This window comes from Nothobranchius furzeri, chromosome 13 (assembly GCF_043380555.1).
Source record: "Nothobranchius furzeri strain GRZ-AD chromosome 13, NfurGRZ-RIMD1, whole genome shotgun sequence".
In the NCBI taxonomy this organism is placed as follows: domain Eukaryota; kingdom Metazoa; phylum Chordata; class Actinopteri; order Cyprinodontiformes; family Nothobranchiidae; genus Nothobranchius; species Nothobranchius furzeri.
In genome coordinates this window covers 38,063,943-38,083,037 of record NC_091753.1, presented here as the reverse complement: position 1 = coordinate 38,083,037, position 19,095 = coordinate 38,063,943, and the positions used below count along the sequence as shown (strand labels likewise).

The 19,095-nt window shown below is 39.2% G+C and overlaps 1 protein-coding gene across 3 annotated transcripts in view; it reads left to right on the top strand.

Annotated features, from left to right (window-relative positions):
* elna (elastin a) overlaps window positions 1–17,051 on the top strand; it is a 56,197-nt gene extending 39,146 nt beyond the window's left edge. Inside the window, exons 10-46 of one of the 3 annotated variants that reach the window (XM_015951591.3) lie at window positions 1,264–1,311; window positions 1,426–1,488; window positions 1,757–1,786; window positions 1,891–1,965; window positions 2,352–2,393; window positions 2,487–2,573; window positions 2,668–2,718; window positions 2,824–2,958; window positions 3,822–3,854; window positions 3,990–4,139; window positions 5,746–5,844; window positions 6,190–6,285; window positions 6,357–6,416; window positions 6,534–6,566; window positions 6,654–6,716; window positions 6,802–6,840; window positions 7,039–7,158; window positions 7,255–7,353; window positions 7,497–7,574; window positions 7,721–7,762; window positions 8,031–8,126; window positions 8,213–8,248; window positions 8,448–8,497; window positions 9,272–9,299; window positions 9,387–9,401; window positions 9,508–9,537; window positions 9,675–9,689; window positions 10,216–10,257; window positions 11,038–11,073; window positions 11,170–11,238; window positions 11,342–11,389; window positions 11,797–11,841; window positions 12,851–12,889; window positions 13,079–13,126; window positions 14,810–14,845; window positions 16,564–16,632; window positions 16,772–17,051. In XM_015951591.3, the coding sequence (XP_015807077.1) occupies window positions 1,264–1,311; window positions 1,426–1,488; window positions 1,757–1,786; window positions 1,891–1,965; window positions 2,352–2,393; window positions 2,487–2,573; window positions 2,668–2,718; window positions 2,824–2,958; window positions 3,822–3,854; window positions 3,990–4,139; window positions 5,746–5,844; window positions 6,190–6,285; window positions 6,357–6,416; window positions 6,534–6,566; window positions 6,654–6,716; window positions 6,802–6,840; window positions 7,039–7,158; window positions 7,255–7,353; window positions 7,497–7,574; window positions 7,721–7,762; window positions 8,031–8,126; window positions 8,213–8,248; window positions 8,448–8,497; window positions 9,272–9,299; window positions 9,387–9,401; window positions 9,508–9,537; window positions 9,675–9,689; window positions 10,216–10,257; window positions 11,038–11,073; window positions 11,170–11,238; window positions 11,342–11,389; window positions 11,797–11,841; window positions 12,851–12,889; window positions 13,079–13,126; window positions 14,810–14,845; window positions 16,564–16,632; window positions 16,772–16,818 (2,192 nt within the window). In that variant the 3' untranslated portion in view covers window positions 16,819–17,051. Of the gene's footprint in view, window positions 1–1,263; window positions 1,312–1,425; window positions 1,489–1,756; window positions 1,787–1,890; window positions 1,966–2,351; window positions 2,394–2,486; window positions 2,574–2,667; window positions 2,719–2,823; window positions 2,959–3,821; window positions 3,855–3,989; window positions 4,140–5,745; window positions 5,845–6,189; window positions 6,286–6,356; window positions 6,417–6,533; window positions 6,567–6,641; window positions 6,717–6,801; window positions 6,841–7,038; window positions 7,159–7,254; window positions 7,354–7,496; window positions 7,575–7,720; window positions 7,763–8,030; window positions 8,127–8,212; window positions 8,249–8,447; window positions 8,498–9,271; window positions 9,300–9,386; window positions 9,402–9,507; window positions 9,538–9,674; window positions 9,690–10,215; window positions 10,258–11,037; window positions 11,074–11,169; window positions 11,239–11,341; window positions 11,390–11,796; window positions 11,842–12,850; window positions 12,890–13,078; window positions 13,127–14,809; window positions 14,846–16,563; window positions 16,633–16,771 lie in introns of all 3 variants that reach the window. The other 2 variants (XM_015951590.3, XM_054742707.2) reach the window with 2 other exon arrangements.
* The last annotated feature ends 2,044 nt before the right edge of the window (window positions 17,052–19,095 follow it).

Genomic DNA, 19,095 nt, shown 5'->3' with positions numbered 1-19,095 from the left:
AATCTGGCCTTCCTGTTTTTGGGGCTCACCAATGGTTTACATCTTGTGATGAACCCTCTGTATTCACACTGGTGGAGTCTTCTCTTGATTGTCGACTTTGACACAGATACACCCACCTCCTGGAGTGTTCTTGATCTGGCCAACTGTTGTGAGGGTGCTTTCTTCACCAGGGAAAGGATTCTTCGGTCATTCACCATGGTTGTTTTCCGTGGTCTTCCGGGTCTTTTGGTGTTGCTGAGCTCACCGGTGCGTTCCTTCATTTGAGCATGTTCCAAACTGTTGTTTTGGCCACGCCTAATGTTTTTGCTATCTCTCTGATAGGTTTCTTTTGTTTTTTCAGCCTAATGATGGCTTGCTTCACTGATAGTGACAGCTCTTTGGATCTCATCTTGACAGTTGACAGCAACAGATTCCAAATGCAAATAGCACACTTGAAATGAACTCTGGACCTTTTATCTGCTCATTGTAATTGGGATAATGAGGGAATAACACACACCTGGCCATGGAACAGCTGAGAAGCCAATTGTCCCATTACTTTTGGTCCCTTAACAAGTGGGAGGCACATATGCAAACTGTTGTAATTCCTACACCGTTCACCTGATTTGGATGTAAATACCTCAAATAAAAGCTGACAGTCTGCAGTTAAACCACATCTTGTTCATTTCATTTAATATCCATTGTGGCGGCGTATAGAGCCAAAAAAGTTAGCATTATGTCAATGTCCCAATATTTATGGACCTAACTGTATATATAAATCACCTTTTGCAAACACTCGTGCATGATCTGTGATTGACATTTGTGTGTAAGCGTACGTCTAACGCAATTGTTAATGCTGAATGGAGGGACTCTGCAGGACAAGGGAGGCTTAGCAAAAAATAAATAAATCGATGCATTTCCTACAATGAGAAGCATTGCTTACAGGTGTAGACATGGAAGTAGGGAGAAGGGCTTAAGTTGTGGAATCCTTTTTCTGCTTCTAGATGGTGCCCTCAGAGAAAACTCTGGATTTCTGCTTTAAGAGGAAAAACATTTTCCAAAATGTTGGATATAAAGGAATAAAAATTACAAGAAGTAGCTGTGTGGACTTTTCCTGCATAAATTCTACTCGAAAACAAAAAAATATGTAAAATGTTCATATTTTCCTTCTTCAAAGGAACATTTCATTCATGGTGTCAGACATGAATATTCAATTAATTCAGCAGTTATGAAGAAATCCGTTTAATGGCGTAATTACTGAGCAGATCTTCTTGTTGGCTGTGGCAGGTGTGGGCGTCCCTGGACTTTACCAAGGTGGTCTTGTGCCAGGTCAAGGTCCGTGATCAATTTCACGACTTGTTGACTATCCCTGTGTGCTTCTGATGTTTAGACACCAGTTTTGTGTTTTCATGATGGATAATAGCTTTCCTTTTATTGTGACCTCTACAGGGTTTGGAGGCCGTGGAGTTTTGCCTGGGGTCGCCACTGGAACAGACATAAATCCCAAATCAAGTAAGGTTAAGCTATTTCTTTTCTCATTTGTACAATATCGACAGAAGTGGGGAAAAATATAAAAGCAGTAAATATTAAAGAAACTTAACTGTGAATGTGGTGATGGAGATGATTTATAAATGAAAGAATGTTGATCATCACTTTTACCAAATAGTAATATCAGAGAGTCATGATGGCACAAAATAGAAGTTTTCTGTATATTTCTGCTAATTTTCATGCCTTTTTTCACTAATGTTTGACCAAAGAACATTTCTTTTTTTTAACACAGTTGCAGTACAACAAGGAAATCAAGGCCCAGGTTAACATTGTCCACGTTTTCATCATTTCCCTAACAAGCATTGGCATGTTTTGATAATGTTGATGGTGTTAGCCAATGAAGAATAAAACTTATCTCTGTGATAGGAAACCATGGGTTTGGTGGTCCGATGCAGCCAGGAGTGTTCCATGGTTACCCCCTCAAATCGCCCAAGGTGCAAGGTGAATATTTACAGTAACTGTTACTCAGATGCAGCAGAATAACTTTTATAGACCTTACTCATGGTTATTTCAAAGGAAACTATCCACAGTGATCAACCCTAGCATTAATCTGAGGTTACATACATTACATGGTTCATAGTATTTCTCTATCTAATATTATAATCCTTCTCTAAGCTGATCCCTGAACTTTAATCAGTAGACGATGTTTGAATACATTTTGTCTGTGGGGCTCATTGGACTCTTTAGTCTTTGATCACAGTTGTGAAAATGTTTGCTTACATATTTTTTATTTGGAGTCAAAACAAAAACTTTTTTGTGCGTGTTTTACCAAATATACTTCAGTAAAAACCCAATCGTTTTCTCATGTAAATATTTTTTAAATCTAGGAGGCTATGGTGCAAAACCTGGAGGTGGTAAACTTCCCTATGGTACACACATTCTATTTTCTAGATATTTACATAAGATTTATTATAAGTAGAAACTGCTGATTAAAGATGTGTTCATAATAATGTACGCTTCAGGTTATGGAGGTTTCGGTCATGGTGGACTTGGACTTCCAGGAGGAGTGGGAGGCCCTGGCTCCAAACCTGGGTTTCCTGTAGGAACTGGTATGTTTATGTTATCCATTAATGATGTTAGAAAAAGTATTCAACAAATGGAAGTCACTGCCAACTATATTTGTATCTTCTTTTTTTTCTGCAGGTGTAGGGCCTGGAGGCATCTCACCTGCTCAGGCTAAAGCTGCCAAATACGGTAGAATATCAAACTGAATAACTAGAAAATATGTTTTATTTAAAACAACATATTTGGTGGTGTCATACTTCTAACAATTGACCTAAACTTTGTTTGCTACTTTAGGTTTAGGTGGTGTAGGAGGTGTTGGTGGCGTTGGTGGAGTTGGAGGCATTGGTGGTATAGGAGGTGTTGGAGGTGTAGGAGGCATGGGAGGTGTTGGAGGCACTGGTGGACTGTATCCAGGGCAGTTACCAGGAGGTATTATAATTTTAATGAGATATAAGAAAAATAAAAGTCCTAAATAAATTATTTCTGTTCATATTTATGGATAAAGAGCCATAACTCAAATAAATCTGTTCTAATTAGAGACCAAGAGTTTACAGAGAAACTGGATCTTGCTATTTTTTTAAAATATGATCACTCATTCTGAGTTTCACATGTAGGCTAAAAGTGAAAATAGTCTTCTACACCTATTTCCTTCATTAGCCACTGATAGAAAACATTCTCTCATTCTCGGACCCACCCATCCTGACTCAAGACGGGGAAGGCTGGTGTTGATTTAGAGTCCAGGAGATCAGAGCAAATCTCAGGTAGTAGAAGCTAACTGTTAGCATTAGCAACTCCACAACATGGCAGAACTCCCTGAGGCTTGGGTTATTTGTGGAGATAAAACATCAGCATTGCAGAGCAAAATGATTCAGTTGTAGAGTTGCATTGAAGTTGGTAAATCAGAGGTGAGATGTCAGAATTTCAGGAAATAAGACTCTGCATCCTCTGGCTACCTTTTACTTAATGAGACAGGGGCGCTAGAGCTTTTTTTCTCACAGAGATCAATTCACGAGGCATTAATTTATACTAGAGACTGCTGCAAATTTTTTGAAAAAAACAAGTGAACTTTGTCTTTAAAAACAGGAATTAGATCAGTTGTTTAAATCCCACACATCACACCAAATTCAAATAACTTCTAATAATGTTCTTTACCTGGATGCCTTAGTAAAATACAAAAATTCACCTACGGGTATAAATAACGTAACCTTTTTATTACATGGCTATTTTTTTAATACATTTTAGTTATTTTAACTTGTGACATGATTTTCTATCTTCAAATGTTTTACATTCAGGATATGGAGCTGGGTCCAAAGCTGCTAAATACGGTGAGCAGAGTTTTCAAATGTAGTTACTGGTACAAGTTATTTTATTTCTAACAATGTTCTAATCTTTACTACCTGTAGAAAATAACAATTTGCTGTATCAAGATTAACAAATTGTCTCCATTTTCTTCTGGACAGGAGTCCCAGGAGGAGTACCAGGAGGAGTACCAGGTGGAGTACCAGGAAGATTCCCAGAAGTTCTCCCAGGTGGTGCTCCGTTAGGAGTACCAGGAGCAGGTGCGCAGTTACCAGGTGGATATTCCCAGGCAGCCAAAGCTGCTAAATATGGTAGGTTGAATACTCTCATCACATTAGGAAACAACTATGTATTATCTTATCAAATCATTACAAACAGCACATATTTGCACTAAGTATTACAGATTCATTAGAGTCAGTGGAACATTACGTAGGGTGGACGGGTTAGAACAGGTGTATTCAGTGTTGGGATGAACCCCTCAGGTGGTAATCTCATTCTGTAACTTCACACGGATCACTTGCAGTTGGTACACACATTATTGTTTTCCTACATGATTTAGTTTAGCATTGTTGCAGTCATGACTTGTTGCTGCCTCCACCTCTCAGAAATGATGTTACACAAAATTCTGGTGCTAAGTCCTGTACATGCTACGTTTTTCTCATTTATCTGGTGCAGATTCATTTTAGTTTCACCTCTGAAGAATGCTGCTTCAGGACTGTTTATGGATTTTAGGATGTTATTTTTGGCCATGTCCAAACTGGCCTTTCAGTTTATTTATTAATAGTTTGCACTTCATGGGGAAACATCTGTGTTTTCTCTCTCTTTTCAACAGACTTTGATGATGTTATGTCTACCTCCGTTAGGGTCTTTTTTACTTGGCTGAATAATGTGGAGGATTTTTTTTTAATCATGAAAAATATTTTTGCTATCATCTACAGCTCCTGTGTTCTTTAAGCATTCAACGATTTGTATTTCTGGGCTCACCGAAGTGTTCTTTCATTCTTAGGGAAGAAACTAAACTCACTTTTCTCACTTTTAGGGATTAGTTTAGTTTTAAAGAGTAAAAATTGCCTCCTTCACTTGGAACTTGAAGCATTACTGTTGTGGGTTTAGAACATCAACAAAAAGAGTCCCCAGAGACCTTTCACTTGCTGAGAGAAATTAAATAAAAACAGCCGAAAGCTGTGAAACATCTAAAAGTGAATTTTAAAGGTTTTTGAAGGATTAGAATGAGGTGATGATCTACCAGAGTGGAGAGATTATATTGTCATATCAAAAACTGAGAACAAAGGGTACATAAAGGCTGTTTCTGCCCAAGCTGTTTTAGATATGACGCACTAAAGGTTCCTTCACGCAAATGTGGAACGGATGCGTTCCGGTGTCACACGACTGCCATTCACACCGACCGCGATTCGTGTACTGAACGTCTCCGTTCAGAGAAAAAGGAGGCAGTAGAAAAGTTGTGTTGCTGTTAGCCAATCAGAGACAAGACATTTACATATCATTAATATTAATGAGTATGACTCAAATCCTGCCGTTTTCCACCCCTCCCCATTCATTCATGCTGGAGACCCCAACAAATTTAATGAGATAAGTGTACGCCCATTTTTGTTAAAGTGGGTCCTTGTGGGTTGGTGTCATGGAAGTGACCCAATGTTGTTATCCTGCCATGACTTCACTGTAAACTCTGTAAAATCTCTGCTGTAAAAGCGATACGTTAGCGTCACTAACACCTGTTAGTAGTGCCTTATGTTAAATAGGAAAATAATGTGAGTGTATTGTGCAATAGTTTGCAAAAGGTTTTATTATTATTATTGACCTTAAAGGATATTAATGTGTTCCACCAAACAAATATCACTACACCACTGCACTGAGCTGCCCTTCAGAAGAGTTATGAGACAAATGGGTTTTTCACAGGGATGGTAGGACCTGGATCAGCAGGAGGTGGACTCGGATTACCAGGAGGACAAGGAGGTGCAGGGGGGTACCCTGCTGCTGCCAAAGCTGCTAAGTATGGTAATACGTTTATTTTGATAAGATCGTTTAACTTGATACTCCATTCCTGTGGGTCGCACAGGGTCATGAGCACTACTAAGACTTGGGGAAAAGAGTTTAAAGGCTTGTAATATAATACAGTGATGTGCTTTGTTTTGTAGCTTTTGCAAAGTGTTTTCAGTGCACATAGCTTTAGAAATCAACTTAAAGTGCAGGACCACATTTCATACTGCACATGAGACGCACGCAAAGAATGTCTCAAGTCTGCAGGAGTTGCTTCTGGTCCAAACAGTCGATTTTCAATGGGAGCAAAATCAGTTTTTAGTCAAAAGTCTATATCAAGCCAAACAAAATGGTCTTTTGCAGGTGTAGGTGGACTGGGAGGAGCAGGAGGAGGAACAGGAGGTCTTGGAGCTGGAGGATACCCTGCAGCAGCAGCAGCAGCTAAGGCTGCTAAATATGGTATCTGAAACTACATCAGTACACACAATAATGGGGAGAATTTTTTAAATTAAAGTTGTTCCATTTTTTAGGTGTGGCTCCAGGAGGTGGAGGAACCATTCCAGGAACACCATATCTTCCTGGATATGGATGTAAGCAAGCACAACAGATACCTTTAGCTCACAAGCCAAGAAGGAAATGTTTAATTTGCTTGTCTAATTCTCAGATCATGCCTTTCATGACCTGCTTTTGTTCTTTTTCTGCTGCAGCTTTAGCAGCTGGTGCCCAACCTCCTCAATATGGTGAGAGTTTGACTTTTACCTCAAGGAAGTAGCCAAACTTCTCACAATGTATTCAACTAATAATTAATCAATTAGTCCCACAAACAGGCCTCGGAGGAGGAGGAGTCTTTCCAGGAGGAGCAGGACAGGTACTACCAGGTGGTTATGGCGGTAAGTTTTTGAGGTTTATACACATTTAAACAAAAATTGAGTTTTGTGCATTAATGTTCAGTCAAATGATCTAACTTCTTTACAGGTTATGGAGGTGGTGCTGGAGTCAAACCTCCAAAATATGGTAATCATGTTGGTTTGATTTATTTGGGGGGTTTGCCCCCTAACTAAAGGAAGTAGCAGAAAACCGTTTCAAAATAAAGTATCAGGTTAAACACAAATTAGTTATCACTTACAGACTTGCTGTTTTCCAAATTTACTGTGCTTTGTTTAACTAAAAGAAATTTCAAAACTACAACAAAATGTTTTTTTCCACAAACAGGAGTTCCAGGAGGAGCTGGAACAGGGCTGGGATACGGCACACTGGGAGGAGGAGCAGGAGGAGTGCATTTTGTTCCAGGAGGGGGGCAATACTCTCCTGCTGCAAAAGCTGCTAAATATGGTAGCTTCAATCAGCACACACACATTATCAGGTTATTTCTACATATCAAGTTGTTTACTGCATTGTCTATAAATGAACTATTTTAATTTGTATAAGGAGTTGCAGGAGGTGCAGGAACAGGAGTGGGACCAGGAGGAGCAGGAGGACTACCAGGAGGTGGACAATACTCTGCAGCTGCAAAAGCTGCTAAATATGGTGGGCTTAGATCACACAGTAGACACATTCAGCCACGTCTCCCTGAAAACACCTACTTCTGAAAGATGTGCTCTCACTTTATCTGTCAACATGGATTATATTTAAATTGTTAATGCAACCCGTTTTTGTTCTTTCTGAAAAAGGAGTTGCAGGAGGTGCCGGAACAGGAGTGGCACCAGGAGGTGGACAATACTCTGCAGCTGCAAAAGCTGCTAAATATGGTGAGAGGATGCAAACACACAACATTTAAAAGTGCATTTTATTTATTTATGCATTAATTGTTTGTTTGCTATTACATTTTTAAGAAGAGTTATGAGGACAGAGACCGTGTTCAGTTTGTTGAACTTGCATGTTCTGATTCGATTAGGTGTTGCAGGAGTCGGAACAGGAGGAGCTTATGGAGCTGCAGGTACTGAATGTGCACATATAAGAAACAAAATGCTACCTGTTGAAATGAAATTAATGTTGTAAAATGTGCAGTGAAGGAGAAACAGATTTTTGTGTTTAATGCATGTTATACAGGAGGTGTAAAACCACCAAAACAAGGTCGGGTCTACCAGAAATAATGCGATCACTTTGTCATAGTTTATATAAAAATGTTTAAAGCTTGCAAACTAAAAACGCATAAAACATAGAAATAGTACAGTTTTTGCAGATTGTATGTGTATTTCCTGCAGGAGGCATCAGTGGTGGACAGATCAGTGAGACTCCAGGTACTGGTGTCACTGGTGTTAATGGTTCTCTTGTACCTGGTGGCCTTCCTGTAAAACCAGGTGAGACTACCAACACAGCTTCCTATTTTTTTGACTCATGAAGTTTAAAATGCATGCATTAAAATGATCATGTATTAACGTTACAGAAAAAGATGTGGGTCTGGCTGGAACTCCTCAGCCAGGTATCATCAAACACAACTCCTGTGCACTACACACACTTCCACAAAGCTGCTTAATCTCACACACAGTGATGCTATGCAAGCAGCTACTTTTTAGCTCCAGCGCTGTGACAGAAGCGATATCTTGCTTCACAGCTTCTGCCTCTTCTGGCCTTTTTCACGTTAAACTGGCTGAAACTGGAACCTGTTGTCTTTTTGGCAGGGCCCACTAATTCTGCACTTAGCAAGGGCCCCGAGCTCCCACAGCCCAGTAAGACTCACTGCTTGCATCACGCTTTTGACCACACAGTGAACTTTTACGGTATTGTTTCACTGATTGTGAATGTCGTTATTTTTGCACAAACCTAACGCTTTAGTGCTTCATCTAAGCATGCATCATTAGCATTTGTAGCTGAACCTGTTTTTATTATGTGTTTGCAGCAGGGTACGTATCATAACAGAAGTTGGAGAAAACGTATAAAACCTTGCTGTAGGGATGCATTCATCCTCTGGTTGGGTTACTGTACAGAACAGTGCTCCTCAGCTACTTCTTCCAGCATTGCACTAAATGAAAAGTAGATTTGACAGTTTTTGGCATCTGCAGGATTCCCTCTCTCATATACAGGAATGTTTATCCGAACCAGGCATTTCTCTACTGTTGAGCTTTATGAAGTAATGCAGAACTGAAGGACTTGTCTGGTCTCTGCTCCTTCTCACTATTATGCCATTTGACGCCTTTCTTTTCCTTTTCTCACATCCCGCCTTTAAATCTTTATTTTGTTTTACCAAGAAAACTGTAATAAGACCGTAATATGTTCATTCGTTGTTAGATTTGTGGAAGTCATTACATGTATTTTCATATATTTAATAGAAATGGAACAAAATAGTTAAGGAGCTTTTGATTTACTTTACGTTTCTGCTCTTTTTTTTCCTCATTGTTGTGTCTGCCTCAAGGTGGTAAGTTTAAAACTCGTCATGTTATTTTTCTACAGTCCTTAAACTTGTCTCCTCCTGTTGTAATCTAACTTTCTCTTAAATCTGTCAACAGTTGCTGGTGGGATTGTGCAACCTAGTTGTAAGTAACACACCAAAAACACATCTAAATTTGTTTCGTCTTTTTTGTGGCATATTTGTGTTACATGTTTTGTGTTTTATCTCACAGCTGGGACGAGTGTTGGTAAATATGCAAAAAATTTGTCATAAATGATAGATTTTAAACAGCAAACACTGCTGTTTATGTGAAAAGAAGCAGTAGTTGTGATCAGTGTTCATTTCTGTTGCAGGTGGAGCTGGACTGCCTGCGCCCTCTAGTGGTTAGAAAGCTTTCTAGATAAAACTAAATAAACGGTGTTGTGTGTTATCAGGTGTAATGAGTCCTGTTGCACTGACAGTCTGATATGATCCTAAACAACTCATCTATGCTTTATTTGTGTTTTTTATGGCACTACAGGACAAGTTCCCACTGGTAAGTGTGAACTTTTTAACCCTTATCCACATGGAAATTCCACAAAAGTTAGTTTTTCATTTTTTTATACAATGTTTGTACTTTAATTTTTGTTTCTTTCAAGAGCATTCAGTGAGGAAAGAATTAAATAATGTTATTTCAAATGAGAAAGGGGAATTAAAATGAACAAAGTGATCAGTCATCTTCTGAGTGGAGAATACAACGACGCTTTGAAACAAACACTGAGATTAAGACTGCTGTTGGGTGGAATGTAGGGGCAATAAAAACCCTTTAGTATCTTAAATGTTAGATCAATGCTAAATTTATGCTTCATAAAGACACCAAATTGTACTGCTAAAGCTTCATTTTTACATTTGTGAGTTTGTCTTTCCTGTGTTTTTCTGTTATTTTAATAAATTAACGCATTTAGCTCATTGAATGCTCTCCCATTGAAACTATCTCTGACCACATGGAGACAAAGACTAAAACCAGAGCTGCTGTTGAAGTTTCTGCTGAAACCTGTGACCAACTCTTCTGATGTTTTTAGGTGTTGGTGTCAAACCACCTAAACCCCAGCAGTTTCTACCAGGTAAAGCTCTGATCACTGCTCCTGTGTTTCTAGTCTGCAGCAAGCTGGTTTTATTGTACTGAGCCTAGGTATAACGTTTAGAAAAGTTGGTGTTTTATCAGTTGTTTCACATCTGAACATTTTTATTCCAGATAATGTTCATTTGTAGTAAAACACAGGTGCAGGTTAGAGCATCAATGTAATCTCTGTCAGTGTTGTTCCCTCTTTGTTTTTTCCACTATGCACACCCATCATCGCTGTGGAACCAGGGCATCCCTGTTGGACCACTACACTTTGCTTGGTTCCTCTTTAACATGCAGACTGCATCAGTCTAGACGAGCAGCCCACTGAGTGTGGACTCTTTAATGATCCAACTTAAATCAATAAAACCAGTTTGTGTTAAAGAAAAAGCTGCATCAGGACCTTCTCAACCTGATTACTCCTTAAAGAGACTCAACAGTCATCAGTTTTATGCACCTGTGGGATACTGTTTTTATTTTGCATCTTCTTTTTGCCAAAGGGCACATTTCCTCTCATTTTAAAATGCTGAATGTGATTTATGTGGAAAAAAGGAAAAAACCTGAATAATGTATTTTTCTTCAAACTCAGCAGTAACTACAATCTTTATTTAAATATTTGTACTCAATTACATGTAAATTATCAAAGGGTTTTGCATTTAAAGGCCGTGTTGTATTCCATGCTGCCTCATTATAATTTTATTTTCTAAATTAATTGAGGTGACTCTGAATAAATAAGAATAAACTGAAGAATTAAATGTTTTCTAACTCTTGTCCTTCACAGGTCCAGGTGGATATCCTGTCAATGGTCAGTTTGCAGGCAAGTTGTGAACATTCAATTCTAAAATTTTTGTTTCATTTTCTTGCGAATGTTTATAGATTTGAGTGAATCATATCTGTTTTTTGTGTGTTTTAGGACCTTATGGTGTCGGGCCTGGGCCTGGAGTCTTAACGCAGCCTGGAGCCAAATCTCTGAAGCCTCCAGGTGCGTTTGTATCACCCTTTGATCCAAACAGAGACTTGTAGTCAAACAAACCTTTTAAAATGTCTTTACATTTGTGTAAAGTGTTGCTGTTTTTTTTGTGTAGTAGCAGGAGGTGGAGGAGTACTCCCACTGGCAACAGGAGGTTATCAGGGTCAGTGATCGTGCTGTTTTATGTTTTCACTTTTCTGATGACTCGCCAACTCAGTGGGATGTTGTGGATAAGATCAGGTTTCAAAGCTGAGTTTATATGAAAGTAAAACTGAATAAAAGCTCCAAGTTAGAAAAATAACAATCCAGTAGTTCAGCCCAGTGCTCATGGTGACAGTTGTTCAGGAGATGCCATCAAATTTCACTTCCTGCTCAGGAAATGAGCCATCATGCTGATAAGTGTTGGGTCCAGCAGAGAAGCTGCTTTGGGGAAGAAAATGGACTGGTGCTTTAGCGGAGACATTATTCATTCTCTAGTTCTCACACTGTTGTTTATTCAGAATTTCTTTCAAGCTGAGTGAACTAGTCGTCTCATTGTTTGGGTTTCTGGGTTTTTGTTTCTTTGTGCAGTTGGACCAGGTGGAGCTGGTGGTGGAGCTAAAGCCCCCAAACCAGGTCATGCAACAGCTTTCATTACAGCAAACAACAGATTATAGAGCAGTTTGTTAAATTAGATGTGTTAAGTTATTAACTCTTTGTATGCTACACTGATTTAGGTTTTTACTAGCCACTGCCAGGCCTGTGGCATTAGGAAATCAAATCAAAATACCTTTCTGACATTGTTAAAGGGGGCTAAACGATCTAAAAAAATAAATAAAAAAGTCACACCTGTTCTAAAGAAATTAGGAAACAAAAAACAAAAACAAAAACAAGATAACAATTGAAGGCCTCTCTTAGTTCAGATAAAGGTCAGTTCAAGAGTAAAAATAGAAACAAAGACCTGTTTCATAGACAAAAAACATTTTGCTGTTTCTCAAGGACTCTTGGATAAACATGTTTTAGACTCATGAGACAAAAGTGGGGCTTTCTGGAAGGTGTGTCCCGTTACATCTGAGAAAATCACACAAACAGTCAAACACGGAAGTGTGATGTTCTGGGGCTGCTTTACTGCTTCAGGACCTGGCTGGACCACCTCCTGTAATTGATGCAGTGATGAGTTCTCCTCTCTCCATAAAAACCCTGAAGGAGAATGTCTGACCTTTGACCTTAAACAGCTGGAAATCCTCCAGTGTGTCTGGATTAAAGCAAATCTGTAACGATGGGTGGGACAGAATTCCTCCACAGTGATGTAAGAGACTAATTACCAGTAATAACAAATGTCCCACACTGGGGTCCGAGCTGAGTTTAGAGCACCATTAGAAGCTTGTAAATGTAGCCTATAAACACATAATCCCCCATGGGAGAACAAATGTTTGTAATCTTGCTCAGAACATCACAGCAAGATGGTCTGCAGATAACTCTAGATAGAGAGCCTCACCCAAAGACGGCTGCAGTCAGCCGAGGTCGCTCCAGCTAAACCAGTGACCACAGAACAGTCCATACAGTAACCATGGAAACACAAAACATCCAGTTAGACTGTGTCTCGGCCACAGATTATTCATGCTCATTCTTTTACTTTGAACAGGTTATGGTAACCTTGGAGGTGGGGGAGTGTATCAGCCAGGTGAGAATCTTCTTCCTGTTTCAGGCCTTTTACTTTTATCACAGTGGTAAATGATGGTGAAACTTTACAAATCGGCAGATTTTGTATTATTTAATTACAAAAACTAGTCGATTTAATTTCTTCCTGTTATTGTCATATTGTCTGGAATCAGTAAAAATGTTGGTAACAGCATTTCTTATCACCTTACAGGTGTGGTTCCTGGTTATGGAGGAGGATATCCCCAACAGTTTTATCCAGGTACGCCCACCTCTAAGGGGGAGGATGATCAATGAGGATAAACAACAGGAAAATATGTTTCATAGCTCATTAAATTGGTGATTTGATTAAATCCTTCTTCTCTAAAAGTGGTTACTTTTATCTAAACAGCTTCAACTGTTACACATTCTGTTCTCTCTAAAGCAGAACAGCTTATGTTTGACAACAAACCTGAAAATCAGACAGTCTTTAGCGAATATGACACCAAATATTTGATTTATTCATTTGATTTTGAACAGTTTAAGCCAAGTTCCTTTACATTTTAATTAAACGACTCATTTTATAAACTCTGTTACTTTTAGACAAAGGGTTTCCAAAGACTGGCCAGCTGTGGCCCTTAAAGAGATTTTGTGAGGTCTGCAACACCAGTGAAGCAGATGGACCATAAAAAGTGTGACTAATGTCAGATCATACAAAAAAAGAAAAGATAAACATCTTAACATATTAAATGTTTGTTATTGTACATCTGTTCATCTCTCCTTAATCACGTTTTTGATTGAATGCACACTTGGCAGCTTTGGCTTGCTTTTAACACCCCCTAGTGTCTGTTTAGTAGAACCAAAAGCAAAACGTATCTCCTTGACGTGCATTTGTCATTTTAAACACGTTTATCTAACACCTAAAATGTCTCCTCAGCATTTGTTAGTGTCTACAGGAGCAGTTCATCACTAAATCTAATAAATTAGCTATGTTCTTGATCTAAAACATGTAAGAAACATGCTGGAAACAGACTGCAGAGCCAGCAGGTCAGCTCCATTTTTCCAAGTCCAACAAGTGTCAGCCTGCCACTCTGAAGTTGCAAGCGCGATATTCTGGCCACAAAGGTCAGTGAGGGTCTGAGTGATAATTCATTAACCCTGTAAAGCAGGGGTAGTCAATTCTGGGCCTGGAGGGCTGGTATCTAGCATGATTTAGTGGTTCTTCTGCTCCAATAACACTTGATTCAGTGGTTGAATCCCCGGTGCAGCAGCTCTGCAGAAGCCTGTTAATCACCTGCTGATTGAAATCAGGTGTGTTGAAACAGAGTTAAAACTAAAACGTGCTGGATACCGCTCCCCCGGGCCTCAAATTGAATACCCCTGCTGCAAAGAGTAATTTTAGTGCAAACTGCCTCAAGGAAAAGATTTCAAAACCTGAAAAAGTTGTATGGTATGGTTTTAATTTAATGACAAAGACCACAAACCCCTCTGATGTTTGTTAAAATGCAGACATGCAAATAATCTTAAAACTTGACTCAATATAGGCAGCTTTTTCAAAAGCAGAAAGCAGAAACCAGTCGACCCAACAAATCCAAGGGATTGAATGCTTTTCTTTAATAAGACAAATATATGAGACACTAAATATTTTAGGCCTACAGAGATGTATGCATCCTTCTACAAAAATCAAAATATTTAGTTATTTTCATGTAAATATCAGGTAAAATAAACTTTTACTAAACTTGTGTTGTCAGTCACAGATTACACAAACAGCTTTGGAAAAAAAGTCTTAATATTTTTACTGTTTATCGTCCGTAGAACGCTCCTATCATCTTTACATTTGTGTCCTGTAAGAAAATCAGTTTTATTCTTTCCCCTTCCTGATCAGGAGAGCTGCCTCCACCTCTCTGACACCTCAGCATGGATGTGAGGATGGTGACTGATGTAATGTTTGTTTTGATGTGTTTAGGTCCATATGCGGCTGCCCCACTCACTCCTCAGCAAGGTACCAGTAGAACCAAACTGCTGCAAATGTATCTTCTCAGTGACTTTCACACCTTTTTTTTATAAGTTCTGGTGGTTTCTCTGGGGGATAAGCCTGATTATTTGGATTTATTTGACTAAATTATGAGTTTGTCAGAACAGGCTGTGTGCTGAATATTTGACCATCTGTGTGGCACCGAGGAGGGTTAGAAACATTTAGCTTTTTCAGATACCTTCATTCAGATAATGAATAAAATACTGAATGATATTCACAGCTGTGACACATTGTTATATACATTTCTGCTTGATTTAGGTGAACTGGTGAAAAGTTTCTTGCTTTTTAACGAGCCATAGAGACAAATGAAGTTTTAATTTTAACAAAGTAAAAACTTTTATACAGAAATATTTATATGGATGTTTTTATGAACAGCTCTCAGCAAACATCCATGTGTGGAATCCCATTCCCGCCACTCTGATTAAATAAAAAGATATATTTATCTATGTATGTATCTAATGTATCTAATGATTATGACTTTGCTTTCCCATAATATTGAGATAATTATGACTTAAAGACACAAAGTGTAGTTTCTACCATTAATCTCTAGAAATATCCATCAAAATGCTGTTAAAATTGTATTAAATGATGACCAGTTGTTAAAAAATAATGGTGGCTTCGGAACATATAATCATAAAAAATGGGTATAAAATACATGGGTGCAGGTCTAAGTCTCTGGGCGATGTCATCTTAGACATGTTTCTTTCTACATGAGCCTGTGAGGACAAAAGGCATTTACTGATTTGTAACAAGCGGTTAGAAAACCTTTGCCATTCATAAACATTGTTTTACGCATTTACCTCCTCTCGTGGTCAGTGGTGAAAGGGAGTCTGATGTGCCTGTCATTTTGCTGGAGGCTGAACCATTTTTGACCCTAATGGCCATCCGTTGGTATGGTCTTACTCAATCCCAAAAATACTGCTTGCTTGCAATGATTTACCGTAATTTCCGGACTATAAAGCGCACCTCAATATAAGCCGCACCGGGCTAAAAGCCGCAGATATCTACTGAAATGAAAATGTAGTTTAACTGAACGTAACTGAACTGATCAGTATCAAACCAAACAGAAACGTTATTGATTAGTTTATTCATCGTACTCCTGCACACTGAAACCATTGAAGTCATCATCTTCTTCAGTGTCGGAGTTGAACAGCCTCAGAAGAGCTTCGTCACATACCTTTTCTGTGGTGATGTCAGTGCCGCTGTCCGTGTTGCTGTCGTCATCCCGGGGTGAAGCTGGGAAAACAAGCAGCGCCGTTTTACTGTGAAATAAATCCTCCTGGGCGGCTTCCATAGCACTCCTTTAACCATTCCTTCATTAGACTTTCCAGCATCCATCCTTTCTGGTTGACTAAAGCCGCACCTCATTATAAGCCGCATGGTTCAAAGCGTGGGAAAAAGTAGCGGCTTATAGTCTGGAAAATGCGGTAGGTATGTACTGCCCTCTATCACCAGGGAAAATACATATCATTATTTTAACTATCTTATAATTATGAGATAGTATCTCATTATTATGAGTTAGTATATCATAAAAATTAGATACCAACTTTAGAGATACTAGTTATGAGGTATATTTTTTTAAATCAGAGTGGCAGGAATGGGCTTCCATACCTCAGAGATGTAACTTTTGAGGACAACAATTTTTAGCCTGCTCACCAAACCATCCTTTTTTTAACCTTTTGCAGCCAAAGCAGCGAAGTACGGTCCTCTGCAGGGCTTCCTCGGAGCAGGGGGAGGAGGAGGAGTCTACAGAGGTCAGTAAACGTCCTCCACACATTTCTGAAGTCAGCTTGAGCTTTAATTTGTCTTCTACGAGACATGATCCGGTGTCACAATTCTAACTGAAATGAGGATTAAAAGCCTGAGGAGTCTCTGTGTCTGTGTTTCCTGTAGGTGGCGTTGCAGGATGCCAGGGTAAATACTGTGGGAGGAGGAAGTAGAGGATCTGTGCAGATCCAGTGACCTCAACAAACCATGGTGCTACTGCATGATCTAGAATGTACATTTAATATGCAAACAAAACCAGATTAGATAACCTGTAAAGATGTTTGACTTTACTTGACTGTTTTTATACAAACCCACCGACCCAGAGTTTTGTACACATTCTGATGTGACGTATGTTAATGATCGTGCTTAATCAGCTTTTGTTTCCATCAGTCCATTTAAAATGTGTTTGTGTGAGTGTGTGTTTGTGTATGGGTGTGTGTTTAGTTGCAGTCTCAAGCCCTCAGTTTGGGTTTGATCCCCAAAACATGGTAATCTGTGTCACCTGGCTGCACAGAGCTGGTCACCTCTCTGACAATGAGTTGGCCAGAAGAAAGATGAAATCTGGCTGATATCAGATGCTATTTTTAGTTGTGTTAGGAATAAATCAGGAGGAGCGGCAAGGCTCCGGCCAACCCATCTGCTCTCTGGGATTTTGCTGCGCGGCTCAGTCGCCTCAGCATTTTTCATGAGGCCAAAGTCTTTGTTGTTGAGGATAATTCTGAAGTCGGTCGAAAGGTGTAAAGAGGGGACTGTTTGGAATCTGGGGTGTGCCTTATGAGTGGCTGAATGTGACGACTGAGATGAGCAGACCCCTCCAGTCTGCTGGAACTGTTTTTGCATCATTTTCTTTCATGTAACTTGTAATTACTCAACATGCTTTGACTCATAGCTTTATTGTTTGCTGACAGTGTGAACATAAACAGGAAGTATCCTTGTGCATTTATTCAGCGTTATTAGCTTCATATTGTTTTGTTTAAGTGTTTCCATGTGAGGATATAAAATCCTCTTGTTTATTTACTTGAGTTGCTTTTATAAAAGGCTTTACTGACCAAAGGTTTCTAAGCGCTGTTGCCAAGTGACCGCATCTTTTTGTGCAACTGTGTACTGTACGTTTTCAGCTGATAAGATGTTAGCCGGCTCTGAGTTCTTCCCTCAGTGCTGTAAGAAGAACTGTCTTTGAAGCCTCGCCGGGTCAGAACTCGTCATGTGTGGCGTGGGACGCTCTTCATCTTTATTTAAAACTGTTTTTAGAGGAAGGAACAGTGTGGTTTTGCACTTTTTTTTTATATCTCCACGACACATGTGACTTGTTCCTTGACATCCTAACAAATATCTTATTTTCAACAAATAACAAAATAAAATGTGTTTAAAGAACAAGTCTTCTTGGGTTTCTTTTTAATTATGCATTATTGCTTTAAAAGTGCAACACTGAGTCTGTGAAAATCTAAAACTTTGCCCCAGATGGAAATAACGAATTCAGGCTGTTCTTTGATGTCCTCCTGGGAGAACCAGTGACCCGAGATCCACATCCTGCAAAAGTAGCTTACACTGTTGTTACAGCTGCTGGAGCTTTAGCCTCATAATGTCCCACTGCATCGTCTCAGTGGAAATGTGATTTACAGTGACGCTGTAATGACCTCACCATTTCTACTAATGTTAAATCCTTAAAGAGCAAGTCACCCCCTACCAGATTCTTATTCAACTCCCACTTCCTGTTTGAAAAATGCAACAAATGCTGTTGCCTAGCAGATCGAGAGGGTGGAGCCGCTAACAAATACACACACTCATGACATTGTGACATCATAATGTACCATCTAACATCATAGTGTACCTCTTAGCCAATAGCGACGGCATATTTAAATTCAAATGCAGTGCTGAGTTTTTACCTGACGACGGTGCAACACTGACGGTTTTAGGCAGAATATTTAAATTTTAACTTAAATGCACTAAAGTGCAGAATTATTGACTACACGTGTCTGCAGCACGATCAGACACTCATTTATAGTTTATCAGCAAAAAAAATGTTGATTTGGAGTGACTTGCTCTTTAAAGATTGGCTTTAGGGCGGTGTCATCACATCATCCACGGTGATATCAATAATCACTTAACATTCATGGACTCACTTATCTTGACTTAAAACTTATCTTGACTGTTGTTGGTTTAGTGTTCAGGAGAGAGTAGAGCACGTCTCGGCTACTAGAAGCTAACTGTTAGCATTAGCAACACCACCACAGAGCAGAACTCCTTCAAACTTGTGTTATTTGTGGAGATAAAACATCAACGTTGCAGAGTAAACAGAGTCAGTTGTAGAGCCGTGTTGCTGTTAGCCAATCAAGTGAGAGATGTCCAAACATCAGGAAATAAGACACCAAATCCTGTTGTCTTCTGCTCACCTCTGCTCCACTCACTTCTACTTCCTGAAAGAGGATCGCCATAGCGTTTTACCCACA